At 36.7% G+C, this 18,753-nt stretch overlaps 2 protein-coding genes across 22 annotated transcripts in view; one reads left to right on the top strand and one right to left on the bottom strand.

Moving 5' to 3' along the window:
• foxm1 (forkhead box M1) overlaps positions 1–8,966 on the top strand; it is a 9,697-nt gene extending 731 nt beyond the window's left edge. For 3 of the 21 annotated variants that reach the window (XM_087246308.2, XM_087246309.2, XM_087246310.2), the window contains exons 2-9: positions 2,061–2,464; positions 3,598–3,728; positions 4,459–4,638; positions 4,712–4,840; positions 4,953–5,012; positions 5,246–5,303; positions 5,373–5,548; positions 6,854–8,966. In XM_087246308.2, coding sequence (XP_087102434.2) covers positions 2,095–2,464; positions 3,598–3,728; positions 4,459–4,638; positions 4,712–4,840; positions 4,953–5,012; positions 5,246–5,303; positions 5,373–5,548; positions 6,854–7,618 — 1,869 coding nt within the window. In that variant the 5' untranslated portion in view covers positions 2,061–2,094 and the 3' untranslated portion in view covers positions 7,619–8,966. 21 annotated transcript variants of the gene reach the window in all.
• si:ch73-352p4.8 lies at positions 8,480–18,753 on the bottom strand. The gene is made up of 14 exons (XM_087247945.2): positions 18,382–18,753; positions 18,285–18,349; positions 15,701–15,968; positions 14,387–14,513; positions 12,938–13,053; positions 12,728–12,853; positions 12,240–12,339; positions 12,114–12,158; positions 11,906–12,029; positions 11,719–11,822; positions 11,542–11,638; positions 11,185–11,334; positions 10,922–11,099; positions 8,480–10,848 (listed from the first exon to the last, which is right to left on the bottom strand). Exons 3-14 carry the CDS (start codon positions 15,945–15,947, stop codon positions 10,784–10,786), a joined length of 1,479 nt encoding a protein of 492 aa, XP_087104071.2. The 5' UTR covers positions 15,948–15,968; positions 18,285–18,349; positions 18,382–18,753; the 3' UTR covers positions 8,480–10,783.

Below are 18,753 nucleotides of genomic sequence, written 5' to 3'. Positions count from 1 at the left end.
TCATGTTTATTTAACATTATATAAGTTTTTTCATATATATATATATATATATATATATATATATATATATATATATATATATATATATATATATATACGCTTTTTCTATGCTTTATTATTCCAAAACAACTTTACAAAAGGAATAGGTTATTAATGTTTCAATCAGATAAAGTTAATGTGGACAGTAAATATGTATAGTTAGCATGCAGATAAACAGTTCCTGAATATACTGTATTTAGAAAATAACTATTGAGTTCATCTTTATTTCTATAGTGCTTTTACAATGTAGATTGTGTCAAAGCAACTCAACAGAAAAGTTCTAGTAAATTGAAACTGTCAGTCCAGTTTTCAGAGTTGAAGTTCAGTTCAGTGGTTTAGGCATGGGACGATAACCCTTTTCAAGGTATACCGCAGTTTGGAAAAGTCAAGGTTTTAAAAAACGCCAACATTGTCTGCTATACTGTTCCTAAGGTATGTGTAAGATTTTTTTTTTTTTCAGCTTTTTAGGACAACAGTATCACCGGCAGAAAAAAAAATCCAAAGATGCTGCTTTAAATTGTAAAGAAATCTGTGTTTTTGAAACTAACGAAGAGAGCAGCCTGACATGTTTACTGCTTCAAAATATGTTAAATGTTTCTCAAAATAAAATATATTGTGTTCAAAAGGGGAAAAAAAGTTTTACTTTTTTCAGGGTGTCCGCTGGGTCTTAAAATATCTTAAATTTCAAAAACTAAATTTAAGGCCCTAAAAAATTTACTGAAATATGCTGTTGTGGGTCTTAAATACTTTTAAACAGGTCATAATTTTCACTAATTGTCCATTTAAAGCGATAGCCAATCAGTACAACCAACAAATCCTTAAAAAAAAAAAGTTTCACAAAATTAACTTTTTTTAATTATTTAGCAGTATGGTTTAATTGTCATCCTTAAAATATAATTTGTTTATAAGTTCTTCATGTTTTTATGCATAAATATATGTTGAGCATAAATGTTTATTATAGCTTTTAAAACTTCGAGACATTCCGATTGTCTTTAATTTAATATTGTTTATGCTACATTGTATTTGTGAAAAATATTTTGTTTTAGTCTGATTTTCAGAAGTCTTAGATTAATATCCCATTGTGAGTGTCGATTAAATAAATGACACCAAAAAATAGTTTTTTTTTTTATATAGCATTTTGAAATAATTTAGAAGTTTAAGGTGTAGTTACCCTTAAAATAAATATTAACCTTGATTTAGACCTCAGAATTTTAAAAATATTTTATTATCTATATTTAATAGGAAATCAAATTACATTTTTAAAAAATTTAATTTTATGTTGTGCATAAATTTAGTTTATTATAGCTTTTAAAACTGGTCTTTTTTTAAAGAAGGGTTATGCTAATAAAAATGTATAACTAGAGTTTGCTTGTTTTGACACATTATTTAAAATATATGGCTAAGAAATAACTGAATTTTCATTTTAATTGGGCAAATCAAAAAATACACCGGGTATTACAGAAAATTATTAGAGTTTTGCCATGTGATAGTCTGAAATTTTATTGAAAATGGTTATAAAAAGTCTTAAATTAGACGTGATGAAACCTGCAGAAACCCTGTTTTTACCCAGACATTTAAAAATAAAGATATTTTTATCCAAGGTTATCATATCGTCAGATTCTTATATCGGCCCATGCCTAGTTCATTCATTCATTTTCTTTTCGGCTTAGTCCCTTTATTAATCCAGGGTAGCCACAGCGAAATGAACCGCCAACCTATCCAGCCCGTTTTTAAGCAGCGGATGCCCTTCAAGCTGCAACCCATCTCTGGCAAAGCCCATGCCTAGTGTGGTTTAAATTTCTCTGCTTCTCTGCTCCAAACACTTGGAGAGCAAATCCATCAATGCGTAGCTTCACAAGTCCCAAAACCCAGCAAGCCAGTGGCGAGGAACAAACTTCACCAATTGACGAAAGTGAAGGAAATAAAAGTTCAAGAGAAACTTGGCTTAGTTGGAACAATCAATGTTTTCTAACAAATTTTGTAAACATTACATTTGATCTGTTTTATGTTATATCAAACAGGTGTTTAAACAAGCCCATTTGCTGTGAGCAAACAATGAGGGAGAGCCCAAGGAGACCCATCATCCTAAAGAGGAGGAAGCTGCCATTTCTGAAGAGTGAATCTGATCTGGGGTGTGATGAAGCTGATGGGACCCGCTGTAAGACCACCTCGACCCAGTCCACTGCTCGCAGCTTCCCTGATGGCATCCGTGTTATGGACCACCCTACTATGCCGGACACACAGGTGGTGGTGATCCCGAAATCAGCCGATCTGCAGAGTGTCATCAGTGTCTTGACGGCCAAGGGGAAGGAGTGTGGGCCTCAGGGGCGAAACAAGTTCATCCTGCTCAGTGGAGACACCAGTTTGGAGGAGAGCAAAACCCTTGGGTGTTTTTCTACAGAACTTGGGTCTGAGCTTGGGAAAGGTGAGTTATCTCCACCAATCAGCTGGTTTATTGGTGTGCGGTCTGGAGCAATATGGTAGATGAGGAGATTCCTCCCAATGTGTAAAGCACTTTTGAGCGTCTTAAAAATGCTACATAAATGTAAGGAATTATTATGTGACAAAGAGCAAATTAAAGGGATAGTTCACCCCAAAATAAAAATGTACTGCTTCTCAAGTTGTTCCAAACCTTCATTTGTTTTTCTTCTGTTGAACACTAAAGAAGATATTTTGAAGAACGCTGAAAACCTGTAAACATTGACTGCCATATTAGGAAAAACAAATACTATGTAAGTCAGTGGTTACAGGTTTCCAAGACTTTTGTGTTTAACAGAAGATGAAAACTCCAACAGGATTGAAACAAGTCAGTGATGACAGCGTTTTCATACGTGTGTGTGAACTATGCCTTTAATACAGAATACATTTTTATGATTTAATTTATAAGGAGAGTTACCCAAAAATTAAAGTTTACTCACCCTGAAGTGAGTTTCTTTTTTTTCTCATAAACTCAAAAGAAGATATTTTGAAGAATGTTGGAAACTTGAATGCATTGACATTCAAATTAGGGGGAAAATACTATGGTACAAGCTAGGCATGGGATGATAACCGGTTTCAAGGTTTACTGTGGTTTTGGAAAAGTGAAGGTTTTAAAACCGCTAAAATTTTCTGCTATACCGTTCCTATTATTTATGTAAGTTTTTATTTATGTATTTTTTTATGTGTTGTAAAGAAATCTGTGGTTTTGAAACTAATGAAAACAGCAGAAGTCAATGATTTATTTGAATTATTTAGTCTGACATGTTTACTGTTTCAAAATATTTTAAATCTTTCCTAAAATAAATAATTTTTTTATTATTTTTGTTTATTAAACATTTTAAAATAAATTATTTTACAGTGATACCATGATATTTTTATGCAAGGTTATCACACCACCAGAAACTTATATCAGCCCATGCCTAATACTAGCAAATGACTGCCTGTTCTTCAAAATATCTTATTTTTTGTTTAACAGAAGAAACTTGAAGAGGTGGTGGATTGATGATCTTATATTTGTAAGTGAATTGTAACTTAAAAAATCTTGTTTTTAAAAAGTATTTTCTGAAATGTTGTTTTCAGTGAAAAAGGAGTCCGAGTGCTTCCCGCTGGATGACAGTCTGACCAACATTCAATGGCTGGGAAAAATGAGCTCAGATGGTCTTGGATCAGAAAAATGCCCCAACAAAGACAACCCAAATGATAGTCAACAGGTTAAAAAAATTTTAATGGCATGGATTAAACTTCACTCCACAAGTAGATTCTATTGAAAATACAATTTTGCATCCATTAAAAAACAGCTTGGATAATATTTAATCGAAATACACTTTTTTCCCCTAAGAATTGTGTCTTATTATAAAAATCACAGACTGTTGATATATGCAGGAATTATCAAGTGATTAAGTGTGTGTTTTTTACATGGCAAGGGTTTTGTTTAATAAAAATACAGTTTTTCTCTTACATTTTAGAAAGGTTTCATACACCAGTGATGATCTTGGTTCACACATCATGTAAAATGACAAATCTGTTTATCTGTGTGGATTAACGCACACGGTCAATCAACAACCAATGCATTATGTAGATAATTTCAATGTGGTCCTGTCATTGGCCCTTAAACATTTCCTGCTTGTTATGAAAACTATTTCATAACTGTAACAAGAGACAATTCAATCCTATTTTTGTGTTAAAGCAGCTATCATAACTTTATTTAGCGATATGTGGACCTTTTTGGATTCTCAGAAGCTATGGAAATTAAAAATGTAAGACAGGAAATACATTAGGACCACTGTTATTGTTTACATTCCTCCTCAAAATGGTCTATTCTTGAATATTTTCTTTATTGATATTCCATTAGATTCAGTTGTTACATAAATCTTGTGATGTATAGATTGTGTATTGTTACCCTCCTTTTTTTCATCAATATATTGTTTTCTTCTTTAGCAGTCCAAGGGTCCAGAAAAGGAGAATGACCCTCATTCTGAGAGACCCCCGTACTCCTACATGGCTATGATCCAATTTGCGATAAACAGCAAGAATAACAGACACATGACCCTGAAGGAGATTTACAACTGGATCGAAGATCATTTTCCGTACTTCAGAGATATCGCCAAACCTGGTTGGAAGGTAGTGTATAAAGCCAACAGAGTTTCAACCTTCTAATGTAAAATGACCAATGTACGTTTCACTATTTTATCAGAATTCCATACGCCATAATCTGTCACTGCATGACATGTTCATCCGAGAAACATCTCCTGATGGCAAGATCTCCTATTGGACGATTCGACCAGAAGCAAACCGCTGTCTCACTCTGGACCAAGTCTATAAGGTGTGTATATCTTACTTTAGTCTTAATATAAATAACCTAATGGCTTCATTATGAACCCACAGTGCTGTTTTGTAAAATGTGGTCATCTCTTATTTCCCGGCTCATCCCACAGCCTTTGGGTGACCCGTTGACCCCCACTTGCCCTCAGATCCCACAAGTTGCTATCCATCAAGTAAGCTACGCTAATTCCTCTTCTCATGGCAGAAGCACAGGGTGTAAGACAGACAGCAGCTTCCCTCCTTACAGTTATTTTATTTCAGGGACAGACAGAAGGATGCAGTCAGCTTCAGATCATCTCTTGATTTGTTCCTTTAATCAGCAAAAAGACAGACAGCATTGACATCGCAGTTAGTGTGAATGTCAGATGGTGTACAAAAATAAATAGAGTCTCTTTGTTTTCTGTAGCAGCAGAAGAGAGGAGCTCCAGAGCTGAAGAAAGCCATACCTGCATTGGGTGGCACAGGTGAGTGTTTGGTCAAATCACAGAGTGTTATGGTGTGAGACTGTTTCCTGATGGTCTTTTTGCTCTCAGAGAGGAAGATGAAGCCTCTACTGCCTCGGACTGACTCGTACCTGGTACCCATTCAGCTTCCTCTGGGTCAGTCACTGTTCCTGCCCACCTCCAGTCCCGTGTCTCTCTCCACTCCTCCACAAACTCAAAACTCCTCCACTCCCAGCTCCAGCAAGAGGGTCCGCATCGCCCCAAAGGTAAAGCCTACATGTTTATTTGTTCAACTGGTTCATGTCAGTTCTCATCATCTAAATCGTTGAAGGAAAATGACTCATTCTGGCAAAGCAAGTAATGAGCATTTTGTCAAAAATAATTTTTATCTCTATATATAAAAAACTAATTTGAAACAAAAAAATAAATTTAATTTGTTGGAAATAGACAAAAGGAATTTGTTGACAGACTGACTTTATTTATTTATTTATTGTCAAGTTATTTATTGTTACATGTTTGTGGCTTCGAGAGGCGCAAGCGTAGCGATCACACATATTTACATTAAAAAACAGTAGAAAAGTAGCATGTTGGAGGGGAAAAACATTCTGTGTGAGCTAGAGCTGCACGATTCTGGCTAAAATGAGAAACGCGATTTTTTTGCTTAAAATAAAGATCACGATTTTCTCACAATTCTGTATATGTAAAAATAAAAATATGGTAAAAACAAACGGCACAATATGGCCGTTTGTTTTTATGGCACAACATCGATAATAATATTATATGGTCTACTAGTTTTTATAAATAATTCTATTCTACTTATAATAATTATGATGTTGAATTATTATGTTTGAGATATATGCTTGCAATCTGTCATAAAAAAATCAGACATTTGCCATTATCAGATTATATTCAACAACAATATATAGGCTAGAGTAGTTATGCTGACATTTTAAACATTTATTTTCATGCACAACTGTGGGTTCGCTATGAAAGAAAAAAAAACATATAAAATGCTTGACGTAATCATAACTCTAAAATGCGATATGATCATTTGAATGAAGTGCACACTTTCGGTTTCATTTTGACTGCTTGTTCATACTTCGCGCGGCTTCCAAACGATCACTCTGTGCCAAAAACAGAACATTATTTACAACTGTATTACCTGTTACTTGCAACATATGCAGGTTCTGTTCACCTCTTTGTGATAACAGCTCACGGCCAGCAGCTCACGTCACGTGTAATTTCCCGGCCGTGAAAACCATTATATGAAGACAAAAATTACATTTTTAGGTGAATTATACCTTATAAATACAGTATGTGACTCATTCAACATCATTTGGAGGTGTCAATGTCACTGAGCAACGTATGTGAAACAATAAACAGACTCGTGCAGCCGCCTTTTCTTCTCTACTGAACTTGAAAATATGATTGGCAGAATTGTAGAAATGCTGGATTAAGATCGTCTAGGGGGTCGAAATGAGATCGCGATCTTTTAACGATTAATTGTGCAGCTCTAGTGTGAGCGGCCTCTTAGTCTTGAGATGAGTTTGACGCTTGTGTGTTTTGTGAAGGTCTCTCAGAGCGACTTGAGCTCAGTGTTGCTGTGCAAACCTGCATCTCAAGAGATAAAGGAGGAGCCTGTGTTTCAGCCTGTGACCTCATCTGAAGCTCCACCCCCAAAAAGCAGACGAACAGACAACAGCAGCTCTCGACGCAAACAGCGCCTGGTCCTCCCAGCCACCGAAGAGCCCGTCCTGCTCTACCCCGACAGCACTCTCTTCGACTCGGGCGTAATCTCTGACATCTCCACCTTCCAGGACACTAGAGAGGCAGACCCCAAACCCGAACTCGACAGCCCGAATCGAGAATACTCTTTTAAAACGCCCATTAAGAGCAGCCACCCTTCCTCATCCACTCCCAGCAAGCTTCCCACTGTGACCCTGGAGCCCTGGAGGATCACGCCTGTTGGGAAAGGAGGCGTCCTAGACTTCAGTCCCATCCGTACGCCAACCGGACCACATGTCACGCCACAACGAAATCAACACACCTCTCTCAGTTTCACCAGCACACCCTTTAAAGAGCTCCCGCTTTTCAACTCCCCTCGAGAGCTGCTCACTTGCTCCCGCTCATCTCCCAAACGCTCTGCTCCTGCCTGCTCTCGGGAGTTGCTGCAAGTCGGTGCTGCAAATCGCTCACTAACCGAAGGTTTCGTTTTGGACACCATGAACGACAGCCTAAGCAAAATACTAGTAGATATCAGCTTCTCCGGCCTAGAGGATGAAGATCTCGGAATGGGAAACATCAGCTGGTCTCAGTTTATCCCAGAACTGAAGTAACTTAATTTTCCAAGCTGCTTACACTTTCTTCACTGCCTTTGATTCCTATTTACTTGCTTTCGATCTCTACTATTTTATATAAGTATTTCTGATATCTGTTGCTTTTTCACTGCCTTTTACTGTTTTGGATGTTTAGGATCGCTTTATTTGGCGAGGGAAACTGTTAGTGACGAATGTACTTAGAGCGAATTAATTTGCACAAGTTGTAATATATAAATATGAGTGTGTGTTTGTTAGAGAGAAAGAGAGAGAGTGTGTATTTGGAAGTAAAAGGACATACGGATATACCAGATTATTTACACTACCCAATTATACAGTATTTCTAGTTCAACATGGCTTATCACTTGGTTTAGCTGGATAGACTGATGGTAAAAGAGATTTTAAGAGGATTTGGGGCTGTAAGACAAACCTATTGGTTCTCCTATGGTGATGATACATGGGGCAACTTTTAATTTTAGCAGAAAGATGTTGCTTGGCTATAGAATGAGGAACAATATTGTATCTTTAACCCTTTGACCTAAATATTTGCCCCTTGTCCCACCTGGTTGGCCATTTATGGCAATATTTCCCAAAGTTTCCCAGCAACATTGCTCAAAAAGTTCCCCCGTGTATCCTCAGGATTAGAATTAAGGGTTGCTAGTTCATTTGGTTGTGTACGTCTTGCACTTTTTTATACTGTTCAAGAAATTGACATCCATCTGGAGTGTATTGAACTGTATAACATCCCATAATGTGTTTTTTATGGTTGAAAGAGTGTTGGAATAGTGACTCCTCTCTGCTGCTGCTTTTCTGCGTTCATGTCCTTTTGCTATTAAGAACAATTTTAGCGCTCTGGACGTTGGATATGACCAAGATGAGCCATGAAAGACAACTTTTAACATTTATTTCAATATGTAGAGTGATCAGTGAGCATGCACAGAGTTCACTGTTGCTTAAAATACTACCATTAACATGTTAATTCATCATATGTTCTATATTATTCCAATGTACAAAAGAAATACAGCAAGGTGTCTTAAAAATATACATATCAGATCTACATGTTTGACAGATGTGGGATGATATGATGGCTTGCTTGCATATAAGCATTAGAAATTAAATACTTTATGCCAAAATAGTACATTCATGCACAGAAAAATCCGTCTTTTTCAGTACATTAAGAGCTTTTCTGTATGCAATATGTGTTGGTATGACAGTTTTTCAACAGCATAACATTTCTACAGATCTTTCAAATCTTTTGCCCGTGAAATAACAGGGTGTTTTTTGTAATACTGTTGAATACCGTCATGAAATATGAACTTTGTTGTCTACTTGGCATTTACACAGCAATAAAACAGGCTTTAACCAGGAACTCCAATCGTCATTTCCAACAAAGCTTACATTTTGGTTTTTCTCTGTGTTGTGGTTATTTATTCTTTTTTTTTTTAGAATAAAGGAGGAACTTACTTTATAATATTTCACAAATGTGTATTTATAAAGTTCATCATGAAGAGATCATATCTTTGCTGACTTTGATTTAGGGCTGGGCTGATAAATGATATTATATCGAATCATGATAAAATTCATGTCAATAACAATGATAAGCTCTGGACTTTATTACTCTATACTGATCTAAGAGCCAATCACACAGCAGAAATGTGCTACAATGGGAATCTAAAAGTGTGTTGATTTTAGAGATGTACCCAATTTTTGGCCAACGAAAATTTATTGGGCAAAAATGTTAAACCATTTAATGGACCCTCTCATTTTTGTGGCTTCAGTCATTATTGAGAGACTCTTATAAATGTGGAAGCATTAACAACTTATATTGAAATATATATAATTATCGCTGTAAATATGGGTAAAAAATATCAACATATTTGCCATATCGCCCAGCCCTACTTTGAATAAAATGTTGATTATTTTACAATAGCATCAGCTTCCAGGTTTCCAACTTGTGTCTGCAACAAGTTCTGTCAGCCGAATATTGTCCCATCCTAACTCATCATAAACCAGCTTATATATTCAGATCATTTAAAATCTAATTTTCTAAAATTTACCCTCATGACTGTTTTTGTGGTTCAGGGTAACAAATATTTAAAAAATAAGCAAAACAAAGTTTTCCATAACTTATTAATTATACACCCAAACAATGATTTTTGCTGGTTGTTCAAACTGCTTATTTAAAATGAGCCAAATCAACACAATTCTTGAGGTTTTTGGAAGCCAACTTAATTGTCTTATGTTCAATCCACTTAAATTTGCAAAAAACAATTAAGGTAATTCAAAGGGTAACTCAGATGTAAACCAACTTTTGTAAGCTGTTTGTATAGTGTATCCAGTCATATTGGAGTGATATAAACACGAGAAGTCTCTTTTTTAAAAATTTGCTGATGTTAAAATAGGAGCCAAAGCCCAGTGATTTTGAGGCCGCAGCGTGATGAAGCAGTGCAGTTTTCCCCGTCCACCAAATTGATTGACAGGTGCCATGTTTCTATAATATTATGTATACACAGGTCCACAGAATATTATTTTGCAAATAAGCATGGTGTCAGTAAGCGATATTTTGTGTGTGTGTGTGTGTTGTCAGCAAAGACATTTGTGTGGGACTCATCATTTCAGAAAGGCTTGATTAAACTCCACCACAAACACGTGAAATAAACTTTTTCATTTTTGACTCTGAGCTGTTTCAGCTTCATCAGTGTCTGTCTTTGACTGCTGTTTATCTGATGTAACGCAGGAGAACCAGATATGCATGTGCGAGTGGTGGGCAGAGAGAAGCAGCTCATTTGCATTTAAAGCCACCGGGCTACAAAAACATCTATACTCAAGACACCAAAATGGGCATAATCTGGAGGCTATAATAAATAATCTGATGGGTATTTTGAGCTGAAACTTTACAGACACATTGTGGAGACGCCAAAGACTTATCTTACATCTTGTAAAAGTGGTAAAATAGATGCCCTTTAATCCATTTGTGTTGTGAAACATAGGAATTGTGTGGAGCTCAGCGTTTTTACAGGCATGCTAACTGTATTCTAACAGACTTCATTACAATGATGCTTTTGGATTCTCAAAATTTGTTTTTTCATCTTCCCAATGTTATAAACCATTGCACAAACTAACAAGCACCAATAAAATGTAAAAGCTTGATGCCTTTTGCGGTTGTTTGGTATCATGTTTGGTCGATCAGTAGGTCTGAACTTCCTGCTGCGCCACTTCTAGGAGAATCTGCAGCTTTTCACTGACATAATCTGCACACAATGAGATGGAGGTCAGTATTGTGCTCTTCTTGTTCTTAAAGTTTACCTTGTGCGCATCACTCACTGAAGGCTTTTTTCCAGCGTTCAGGTATGCATGACTTCTTGACCGTCAGGTAATACACCGGGACTCCAGAGATTGTGAGGGCGCAGCTGCCGCCGGTGTTCCAGGGGTCCGAATACAAGGACAGGCCAACAATGAAGAAACATACTATGGTAAAGACCACCGCCACTGCTATAGGGACCTGAACACAGTCAACACAAAGTTTAATCAACTCATTTATGACATGTATAGGTTATCAGTAATTGGATCATTGCTTTTAATTAAACCTTGAAAGGTCTGGGATGTTCTGGAAATCTGTAGCGGTGGATGATCAACCCTAAAGTCGCCAGCGCAATGAAGAGCCAACGGGAGAAAGAGGCAAAGTTGATGAGCTGGAAGATTTCTCCTCTCGCCATCATTACGATCACCAGAGGATACTGAGGTGAAAGAGGGAGCTTGATAAATAATGATTTTGGAAAATGTCACTAGCATTTTGTCTAAATACTACCTAAAATACATAATTAAAAGGTTAGAATAATGTATAAATAAATTCATAAGTAAAAAAAAAAAAAAGAATTCAATTATATAAAACGTATAAGAATATAATTCATGCATCTAAAAGAATAGACGTTATTAGACTGTACCAGAAACAGCACGGCTGGCAGTGGTGTTTGTCTGCGAATATGGATCATGGAGAAGATCGCCGGTAAATGACCCTCTCTGGCTCCCACAAACAACATCCTGCATGAACAGAGTCATAAAAACATCACTTTTAACCTGTCAGAGTTATTACAAACCAATTTAGATCTCTTAAATCCCACCTTGGTGAGCCAAAAAACCCTCCATTCAGAGCTCCAAGGCAGGAAAGAGCCACTAATACAGGTATTGCAGGAGCGACACCTTGAAGTGCCCGGTTTGCAAATGTCTGCGATGCATTAAAGACAGCAAAATCATGATATTTATTCTCAAATTAAACCTATTTAAAAAGTGTAATCCAGCAGTACTCACCACTGCTACTGCATCTGATACCAGCAACTCATTTGCGGTCATCATTGTGTAATAAGCCACATTGACCAGCACATAGAACACAGTAACAGTCACCATTGAGAAAATGATGGCCAATGGGACGGTCCTGAGAACAATATATGAAATATAAAAAATAATGACAAATATTTAAAGAAGATAACAATATTGTACAGCATAGAGGACTGATTACCTGTTGGGGTTAATTACCTCTTCGGTTATAAAATTTAAATAAAACCTGCAAGCAAAAACAAACATGTAATTTATTTTAGTCCTTTGATTTCGATTTTTCGATATATTTGAATGTGATGATACTCACCATCCACCGTATGCATAAAGACCTGAGTAAAAGGCCAGGGGTAGTTTAGTCAGAGATACAGAATCAGATTCAAAGGCATTCTGGAAGTTTTTGGTGTTCCCTGAAAGCAGAAATAAAATTTCCCACCTCTGTTCTCGCATTTTGGTTCATTTCAATGTGCAATTTTTTATTTATGGGAACCAAACCTTGGAAATGTTTTACAAATGCCAAAAAAAAAATTTATTTTTTAAATTAAACATTTTAATTAAAATTAATTTAATGTATCAAATCAATGTTTTTAATTAAACGGATCATTAGTGAATTCTAGTTTGACCCCAAATCCCATTTGTCATCATTAAATTGTGATGTACTCAATAGATACACATTTATGCTATGGGTATGGATCGGTAAGTTGACCATCAGGCCACTGGGAAATGTCCCGGTGCTCCCTATGGCCAGTCCACCCCTAGCTGTATGTAATGTAGCTTAATGCAGTGTGTGATTCCGACCGTTGGCCAGAGCCATGATTCCCGGGATGATGATCAAAACCAGAGCAAACATCTTGATGAAGGTCAGCGAGACCTGCGTACGAGCAGCTAAAGACACACTCCAGCAGTTCACCGCCACCACAAATGCTAGGAAGAATATACAGTTTTAACACCACTTCAAGATTTATTTGACTGTGAACTAGAAATGAATTATATAGAAACGTCACTCACTGACTCCCAGCATGCTGACCATTTTGACTAGAACTGTCGGAGCGACACACGGCATGAAAAATGGCTCCACCACGTAACGGCCGAAAGCCAGAGACACGTACGAGGCCACTGCAGGTCTGAAATGACAATTAATTACAAGTGAGAAAACACTGCACTCGTCAATTTCTCCGCTTTTAATTAAGAGGTTTTAATGTCTAATGGAAAGAAAACTTTTTAAATACCCTTTTAAGTTCAGTGAAAAAAAAAAATTTCAAAAATGAAAATTTAGATGGGCTGAATTTAAACAAACAAATAAAATTTAGTAATGTGCAGAAATTAATATGTTTGTTTAAATTCAGCCCATATAAATTGTTTGCAACCACTTACCCTAAATAAATGTAGTAAATCCAATGAATAATTTTTTTTATGTTTTTTTTTGTCACACTTCATCAGTTTGTGTTTTGCAGATTTTGGTTACAATATACTTCTTTGGTGCATTTCTCAAAAATAAATTTTTAAATGTTTATATCAACCTGATCTCACGAGAAAACGTAAGTATTTTACGTTTTGCCAGTTTAGTGGCTAATTCGTACAAATTCGTACGAGTTCAGTCGTACGAAATGGTACGATTTTAAAAAGGAGGCGTGGCACCTGACCCCACCCCTAACCCCAACCGTCATTGGGGGATAAGCAAATCGTACTAAATTGTACGAATTAGATCGGACGAATTCATACGAATTAGCCACTAAATGAAAATGTTACGAATTGCCGTGAGATTGTGTCGTTTATATATAATGGCAGATTATATACATTATTTTATTCTAAATTAAAATAGTTTTTGGATGTTTGCATTATTTTTTTGAATCCCGATATTTCCACTGTAGAAAAAAGCAACTTGACTCCATCCATTGTTCAGATTTTTGGGCTAAAATGGATTCATATTTAACACAACATGCTCCATTTGCATGTTTAAACATTTATTCATTCATTTTCCTTTGTGTTTATTTAAGAGGTCGCCACAGCAGAATGAACTGCTGACAATTCCAGGATATTTTTACGCAGCGGATGCCCTTTCGACCGCAACCCAATACTGGGAAACATCCATACACTCTCATCCACTCGCACTCATACACTACGGCCAATTCCCCTATAGCGCATATGTATGGACTGTGGGGGAAACCGAAGCACTCAGAGGACATCCACACCAACACGGGGAGAACATGCAAACTCCACACAGAAATGCCAAATAGCCCAGATGGGGCTCAAACCAACAACCATCTTGCTGTGAGGCGACAGTGCTAACCACTGAGCCCCCGTCCCACCAGTTTAAACATAACATTTTATTAAAATTGAGTAGTTGAAATACAAAAATGTTCCCAGTTCCTAATGTAATCAATCCACCGTTGAAGTATGTTGTTCTAACAAGAAGGAATCACAATAAGCAAAGAAAGGACACACACACAAACACACCTAATAAATATGTACTCAGTCCACAGTCGCAGGAAGGCAGGCAGCGGACCAAGAGTCTCCAGCAGGTATGTGTAATGCCCACCTGATTTAGTAAAGCTCGTACCCAGCTCAGCATAACACAAAGCTCCTGAAGAGAATGTAAAAAACAATTAAAACTGCGAACAAATCATCATTATTCAGTCAGTTATTAACAGATTTTAAATATCTTGTTTTGTGTTCGAGTGAAATAAGAAACTATGACAGGTTTGGATGCATGAGGGTGAGTAAATGGTCTGACTACAGTATCACTTAAAAGCTTATCGTTTAGACCAGGTTTTGGATTTTGAACTCCAGTTTATACTTGTCTAAAAATGTAACCTAAAGTAATCCATTGACTATAAGCTTAAACAAAGGTTGGCTTTTGAGTATATCTGGAAATGTTTTACAGTGTAAGATTTCGTCATGTCTTTAAAAGATTTTCCACCAAGGTTGCTTCATTTTGATCAACACTTCAGTAGGAATTGTATATGAATGTATGTATGTACTTTATATTCAGTGTTCCAAGTTATATAATTCTTCCAAAATATTTTTTATATGATGATTTGGTGTGAGGTTCAAACCATGGCTCAGTTGGCGTTTCTGTGTGGAGTTTGCATGTTCTCCCTGTCTTCGCGTGGGTTTCCTCCGGGTGCTCCGGTTTCCCCCACAGTCTAAAGACATGCGGTACAGGTGAATTGGGTAGGCTAAATTGTCCGTAGTGTATGAGTGTGTGTGTGAATGTGTGTGTGGATGTTTCCCAGAGATGGGTTGCGGCTGGAAGGGCATCCGCCTGCGTAAAAACTTGCTGGATAAGTTGGCGGTTCATTCCGCTGTGGCGACCCCAGATTAATAAAGGGACTAAGCCGACAAGAAAATGAATGAATGAATGATTTGGTGTGGCACGGTGGCTTAGTGGTTAGCACTGTTGCCTAACAGCAAGAAGGTTGCTGATTTGAGTCCCAGCTGGGTCAGTTGGCATTTCTGTGTGGACTTTGCATGTTCTCCCCATGTTGGTGTAGGTTTTCCGTGGGTGCTCCGGTCTTTTACACAGTCCAAAGACATGCGCTATACAAAATATGCCATAGTCTATGAATGCTTGTGTGAATCCGAGAGTGTACGGGTGTTTCCTAGTACTGGGTTGCAGCTGTAAGGGCATACGGCGTGTGAAAGATATGCTGGATAAGTTGGCGGTTCATTCCTGATAAATAAGGGAGTAACTCAAAGGAAAATGATTGATTGATTAATCTTTCTTTTAGTGTTTCTTCAGCAGCAGCAGCTGAACTGAATGCTCCTCACCGCAAGTGGAGAGGACACCACACAGAGCCCAGACCAGCAGGGACAGTCCCACACTGCCCGAGTTCATCAGGACACCTTTGGGTGCGATGAAGATGCCGCTGCCCACCACAGTGCCGATGATGAAGGAGATGGCTGGCAGCAGGCCGATCCTCCTCCTCAGGTGAACCGCATCATCTTTCACAACTTTCTCACTTCCACCATCAGTGCACACTTTATCAGTGTTAGCCGCTCTTCTAGAGACCTCCATCTCTCGCTGGCCAATTCGGATCTTCAAGATGCAATAAAATACAACAGATGAGCTTCTTAGGCTTCATTGAACATGCACACATAGATATCACCAATATACTATATAACTGGAGATTAACTATGTTTATATATAATTAATTTAACTGTTAAAAGCTATTAGCTACTTGATAATTAAAGTTATTATTAACTAAAAAAGTTATGGCAACTAATAACCTTCACTTTTCTGAATTTGATTGTAATGCAGTAATATTCATTTTGCAACAGTAATTATTGTAAAAGCGCTGTGCAAATAAACTTGAATTGAATTGAACTGAACTTTGAGCAAACAAAAAATCTGAATGCTCTTTAAACAAACATAAAAACAAATGCTGAAAAGTTGAAAAACCCAAAAATGAAGCCCCTCGTGTGGTTTTAAACCTTTATGAGTCAGATTTTTTTCTTCTTCTGTTTCTGTTATTTTCTTCTAACTGGATGCAGTCTTGATGATGCAGCCTGAGACTGCATATCTTAGTGATGCAATGTCAGACACGATGCAGTGGAAATAGTGACGTCTCTGTGAGGGGCATTGGATGTAGCTCAGATTGCAACTGCACCAGGTCTGTATCTAGACCGCTCTTGTTTTCATTTACCTGTACGTCATAAGCATTATATCTGTTACAAATGTTATGAGGGTTTTTTTTCAGCATGAAAAAAACAGCATTATCCTGAACATTATATGCATTTGTTTATGGAAAAGAAGCTTTAAAACTTCTTTCACATTAAAATCGGTGCAGTCTTTTAGTCTTACAGGGGCTTGTTTTGTTTTCTTTTGTTTTATTAGAGGCTTTTTATGCATTGGCAATAAAAAAGCAGTAAATACATGATGAAAATTCTTACATAGACTTTTATTGACAACATTCCATGAAGATTTTAAAGGATTTTTACTTTTGAATGTGTTCTGAACAAAATATAAACATCAAACTGAAATGTTTAAGAATAAAAAAGATTTAAAAAATGCTAAGACATATGCTAAAGTGTTATATAAAAAATTATTGCAGAGCTTGAGTGAACGTTCTGTTAATGAAACTAGAAGAACATTTGTGAAACTTGTCAGAACATAAGCCAAATGTCCTGAGAATATTGATAGCTATAGGAAATCATAAACGAACAAGACATAAATCATTTAAAGTGACTGCATATTTAGTTATACCAATCATAAACTCTGAGAGGCATTGCATGATAAACAATTCAACTGCACATAAAAACCTGCATTTAAAGGGACAGTTCACCCAATATTAAAATGTACTCAAAGTTTACTCAAACATTATAATAGTTTCTTGTTTCTGCTGAACCTAAAAGAAGATATTTTAAAGAAAGCTGGAAACCATTAACCATTTACTTCCACAGAGAGAGAAAAAAACAAATGGAGAAGTCAATGGCTTTCAGCTTTCTTCAAAACATCTTCAATAAAAGAAACAAAGGTAACACTTTGGAATCTCTTATTTAATGTTATAGTTGATGCATTTACTTACCTTAACTAAGCATAAATTATATAGTTCAACATTAACTAATGCGTTATTAAAATCCAAAGTTGTGTTTGTTAACATTAGTTAATGCACCATAAACAGGGCCAGACGGAATCTGCGGACGTTTTTTGCTGTTTCTGCTGAGAATTTTGGTAAAAATCTGCGGATTTCTGCTGAATTATTTTGGGAGTATCCAGCGGAGTACACTGAAAAAAGTGTTGCATGCAGACCTGTTGCAAACAATTTATTTGTGTTGAATTTAAACAAACAAATTAAGTTTAATAATGTTCAACTTAATTTGTTTGTTTAAATTCAGCACAAATAAATTGTTTATAACCACTTAAAGTAAAAAAATAATTAAATCCAAGGAATTATCTCTGAATAATTTTATGATACAATTTTCAGTGCATCATAACTAAAACCTTAATATATGAAATAAAAAGTAATAAATTACTGAATAAAAACGGAATAAATTTAGATTTACACATTTACTCAAGTAAATAAACAGAAAATAATGATGGGCTAAAAATCTGCAGAAATCTGCGGAAAATCTGCGTAATTCTTCGCGCGCAGATTCCGTGTGGGCCTAACCATGAGTTAATATGAATGCTAATGTTAACAAAGATGAATTAATACTATAATAAATGTCTTACTAATTGTTTGCTCATGTTAGTAAATATATTAACTGATGGACCTTCATTTTAAAGTATTACTGAAACAAGGTTTGTGACAACAGCAGTGTGAGTAAATGACATAATATTCATTTTTGGGTGAACTATCCCTTAAAGTACAAATATAAAACCTATTTCAATCTTTTTTGTTCTTCTACTCACCAGTCAGTTTAATCGGAAGGCACTATGATTTTCCCCTCCTGCTCTTTATGCTGCTTGTTTTGCTCCTTTTTTCCCCATGTAGAGTATCCCTGGAAACTGGAAACCAGAGCACCGTCCAGTTCAGAGCTCAGGCAAGGAACAAAGCCAGCAGTCTTCTCCAGATTCATCAACACACGCAATTAAAGCCTTTTAGACGGGGGAAAGCCATGTGTCATTGTGCGCTGTATGTGTTTAGCTCCAGTGTGCACAGCGGGACGCAGGAATCCACCATGAGGACCTCCTCTTGTTGTTGAAGCAGCTGCGGAGTTCACGTTTCTTCTCAACATCAACTTTACGTGCACAACTTAAAGGGAATGCATAGAGTATTTCAGCGCTAATGCTTTTAAGTCTACCGTGCAGATTACTGAAAGCTCTTTCATAGTGTTGGTTTGAGTGTGTGTGTGAGGGGTCAAACCCAAAGCTCAACAGT

This window comes from Danio rerio, chromosome 4, assembly GCF_052040795.2.
Source record: "Danio rerio strain M-AB ecotype USA chromosome 4, GRCz13ab, whole genome shotgun sequence".
NCBI classification, from domain to species: Eukaryota; Metazoa; Chordata; class Actinopteri; order Cypriniformes; family Danionidae; genus Danio; species Danio rerio.
Note: the sequence above shows the minus strand (reverse complement) of the source record. Positions and strands in the feature narration are given on the sequence as shown.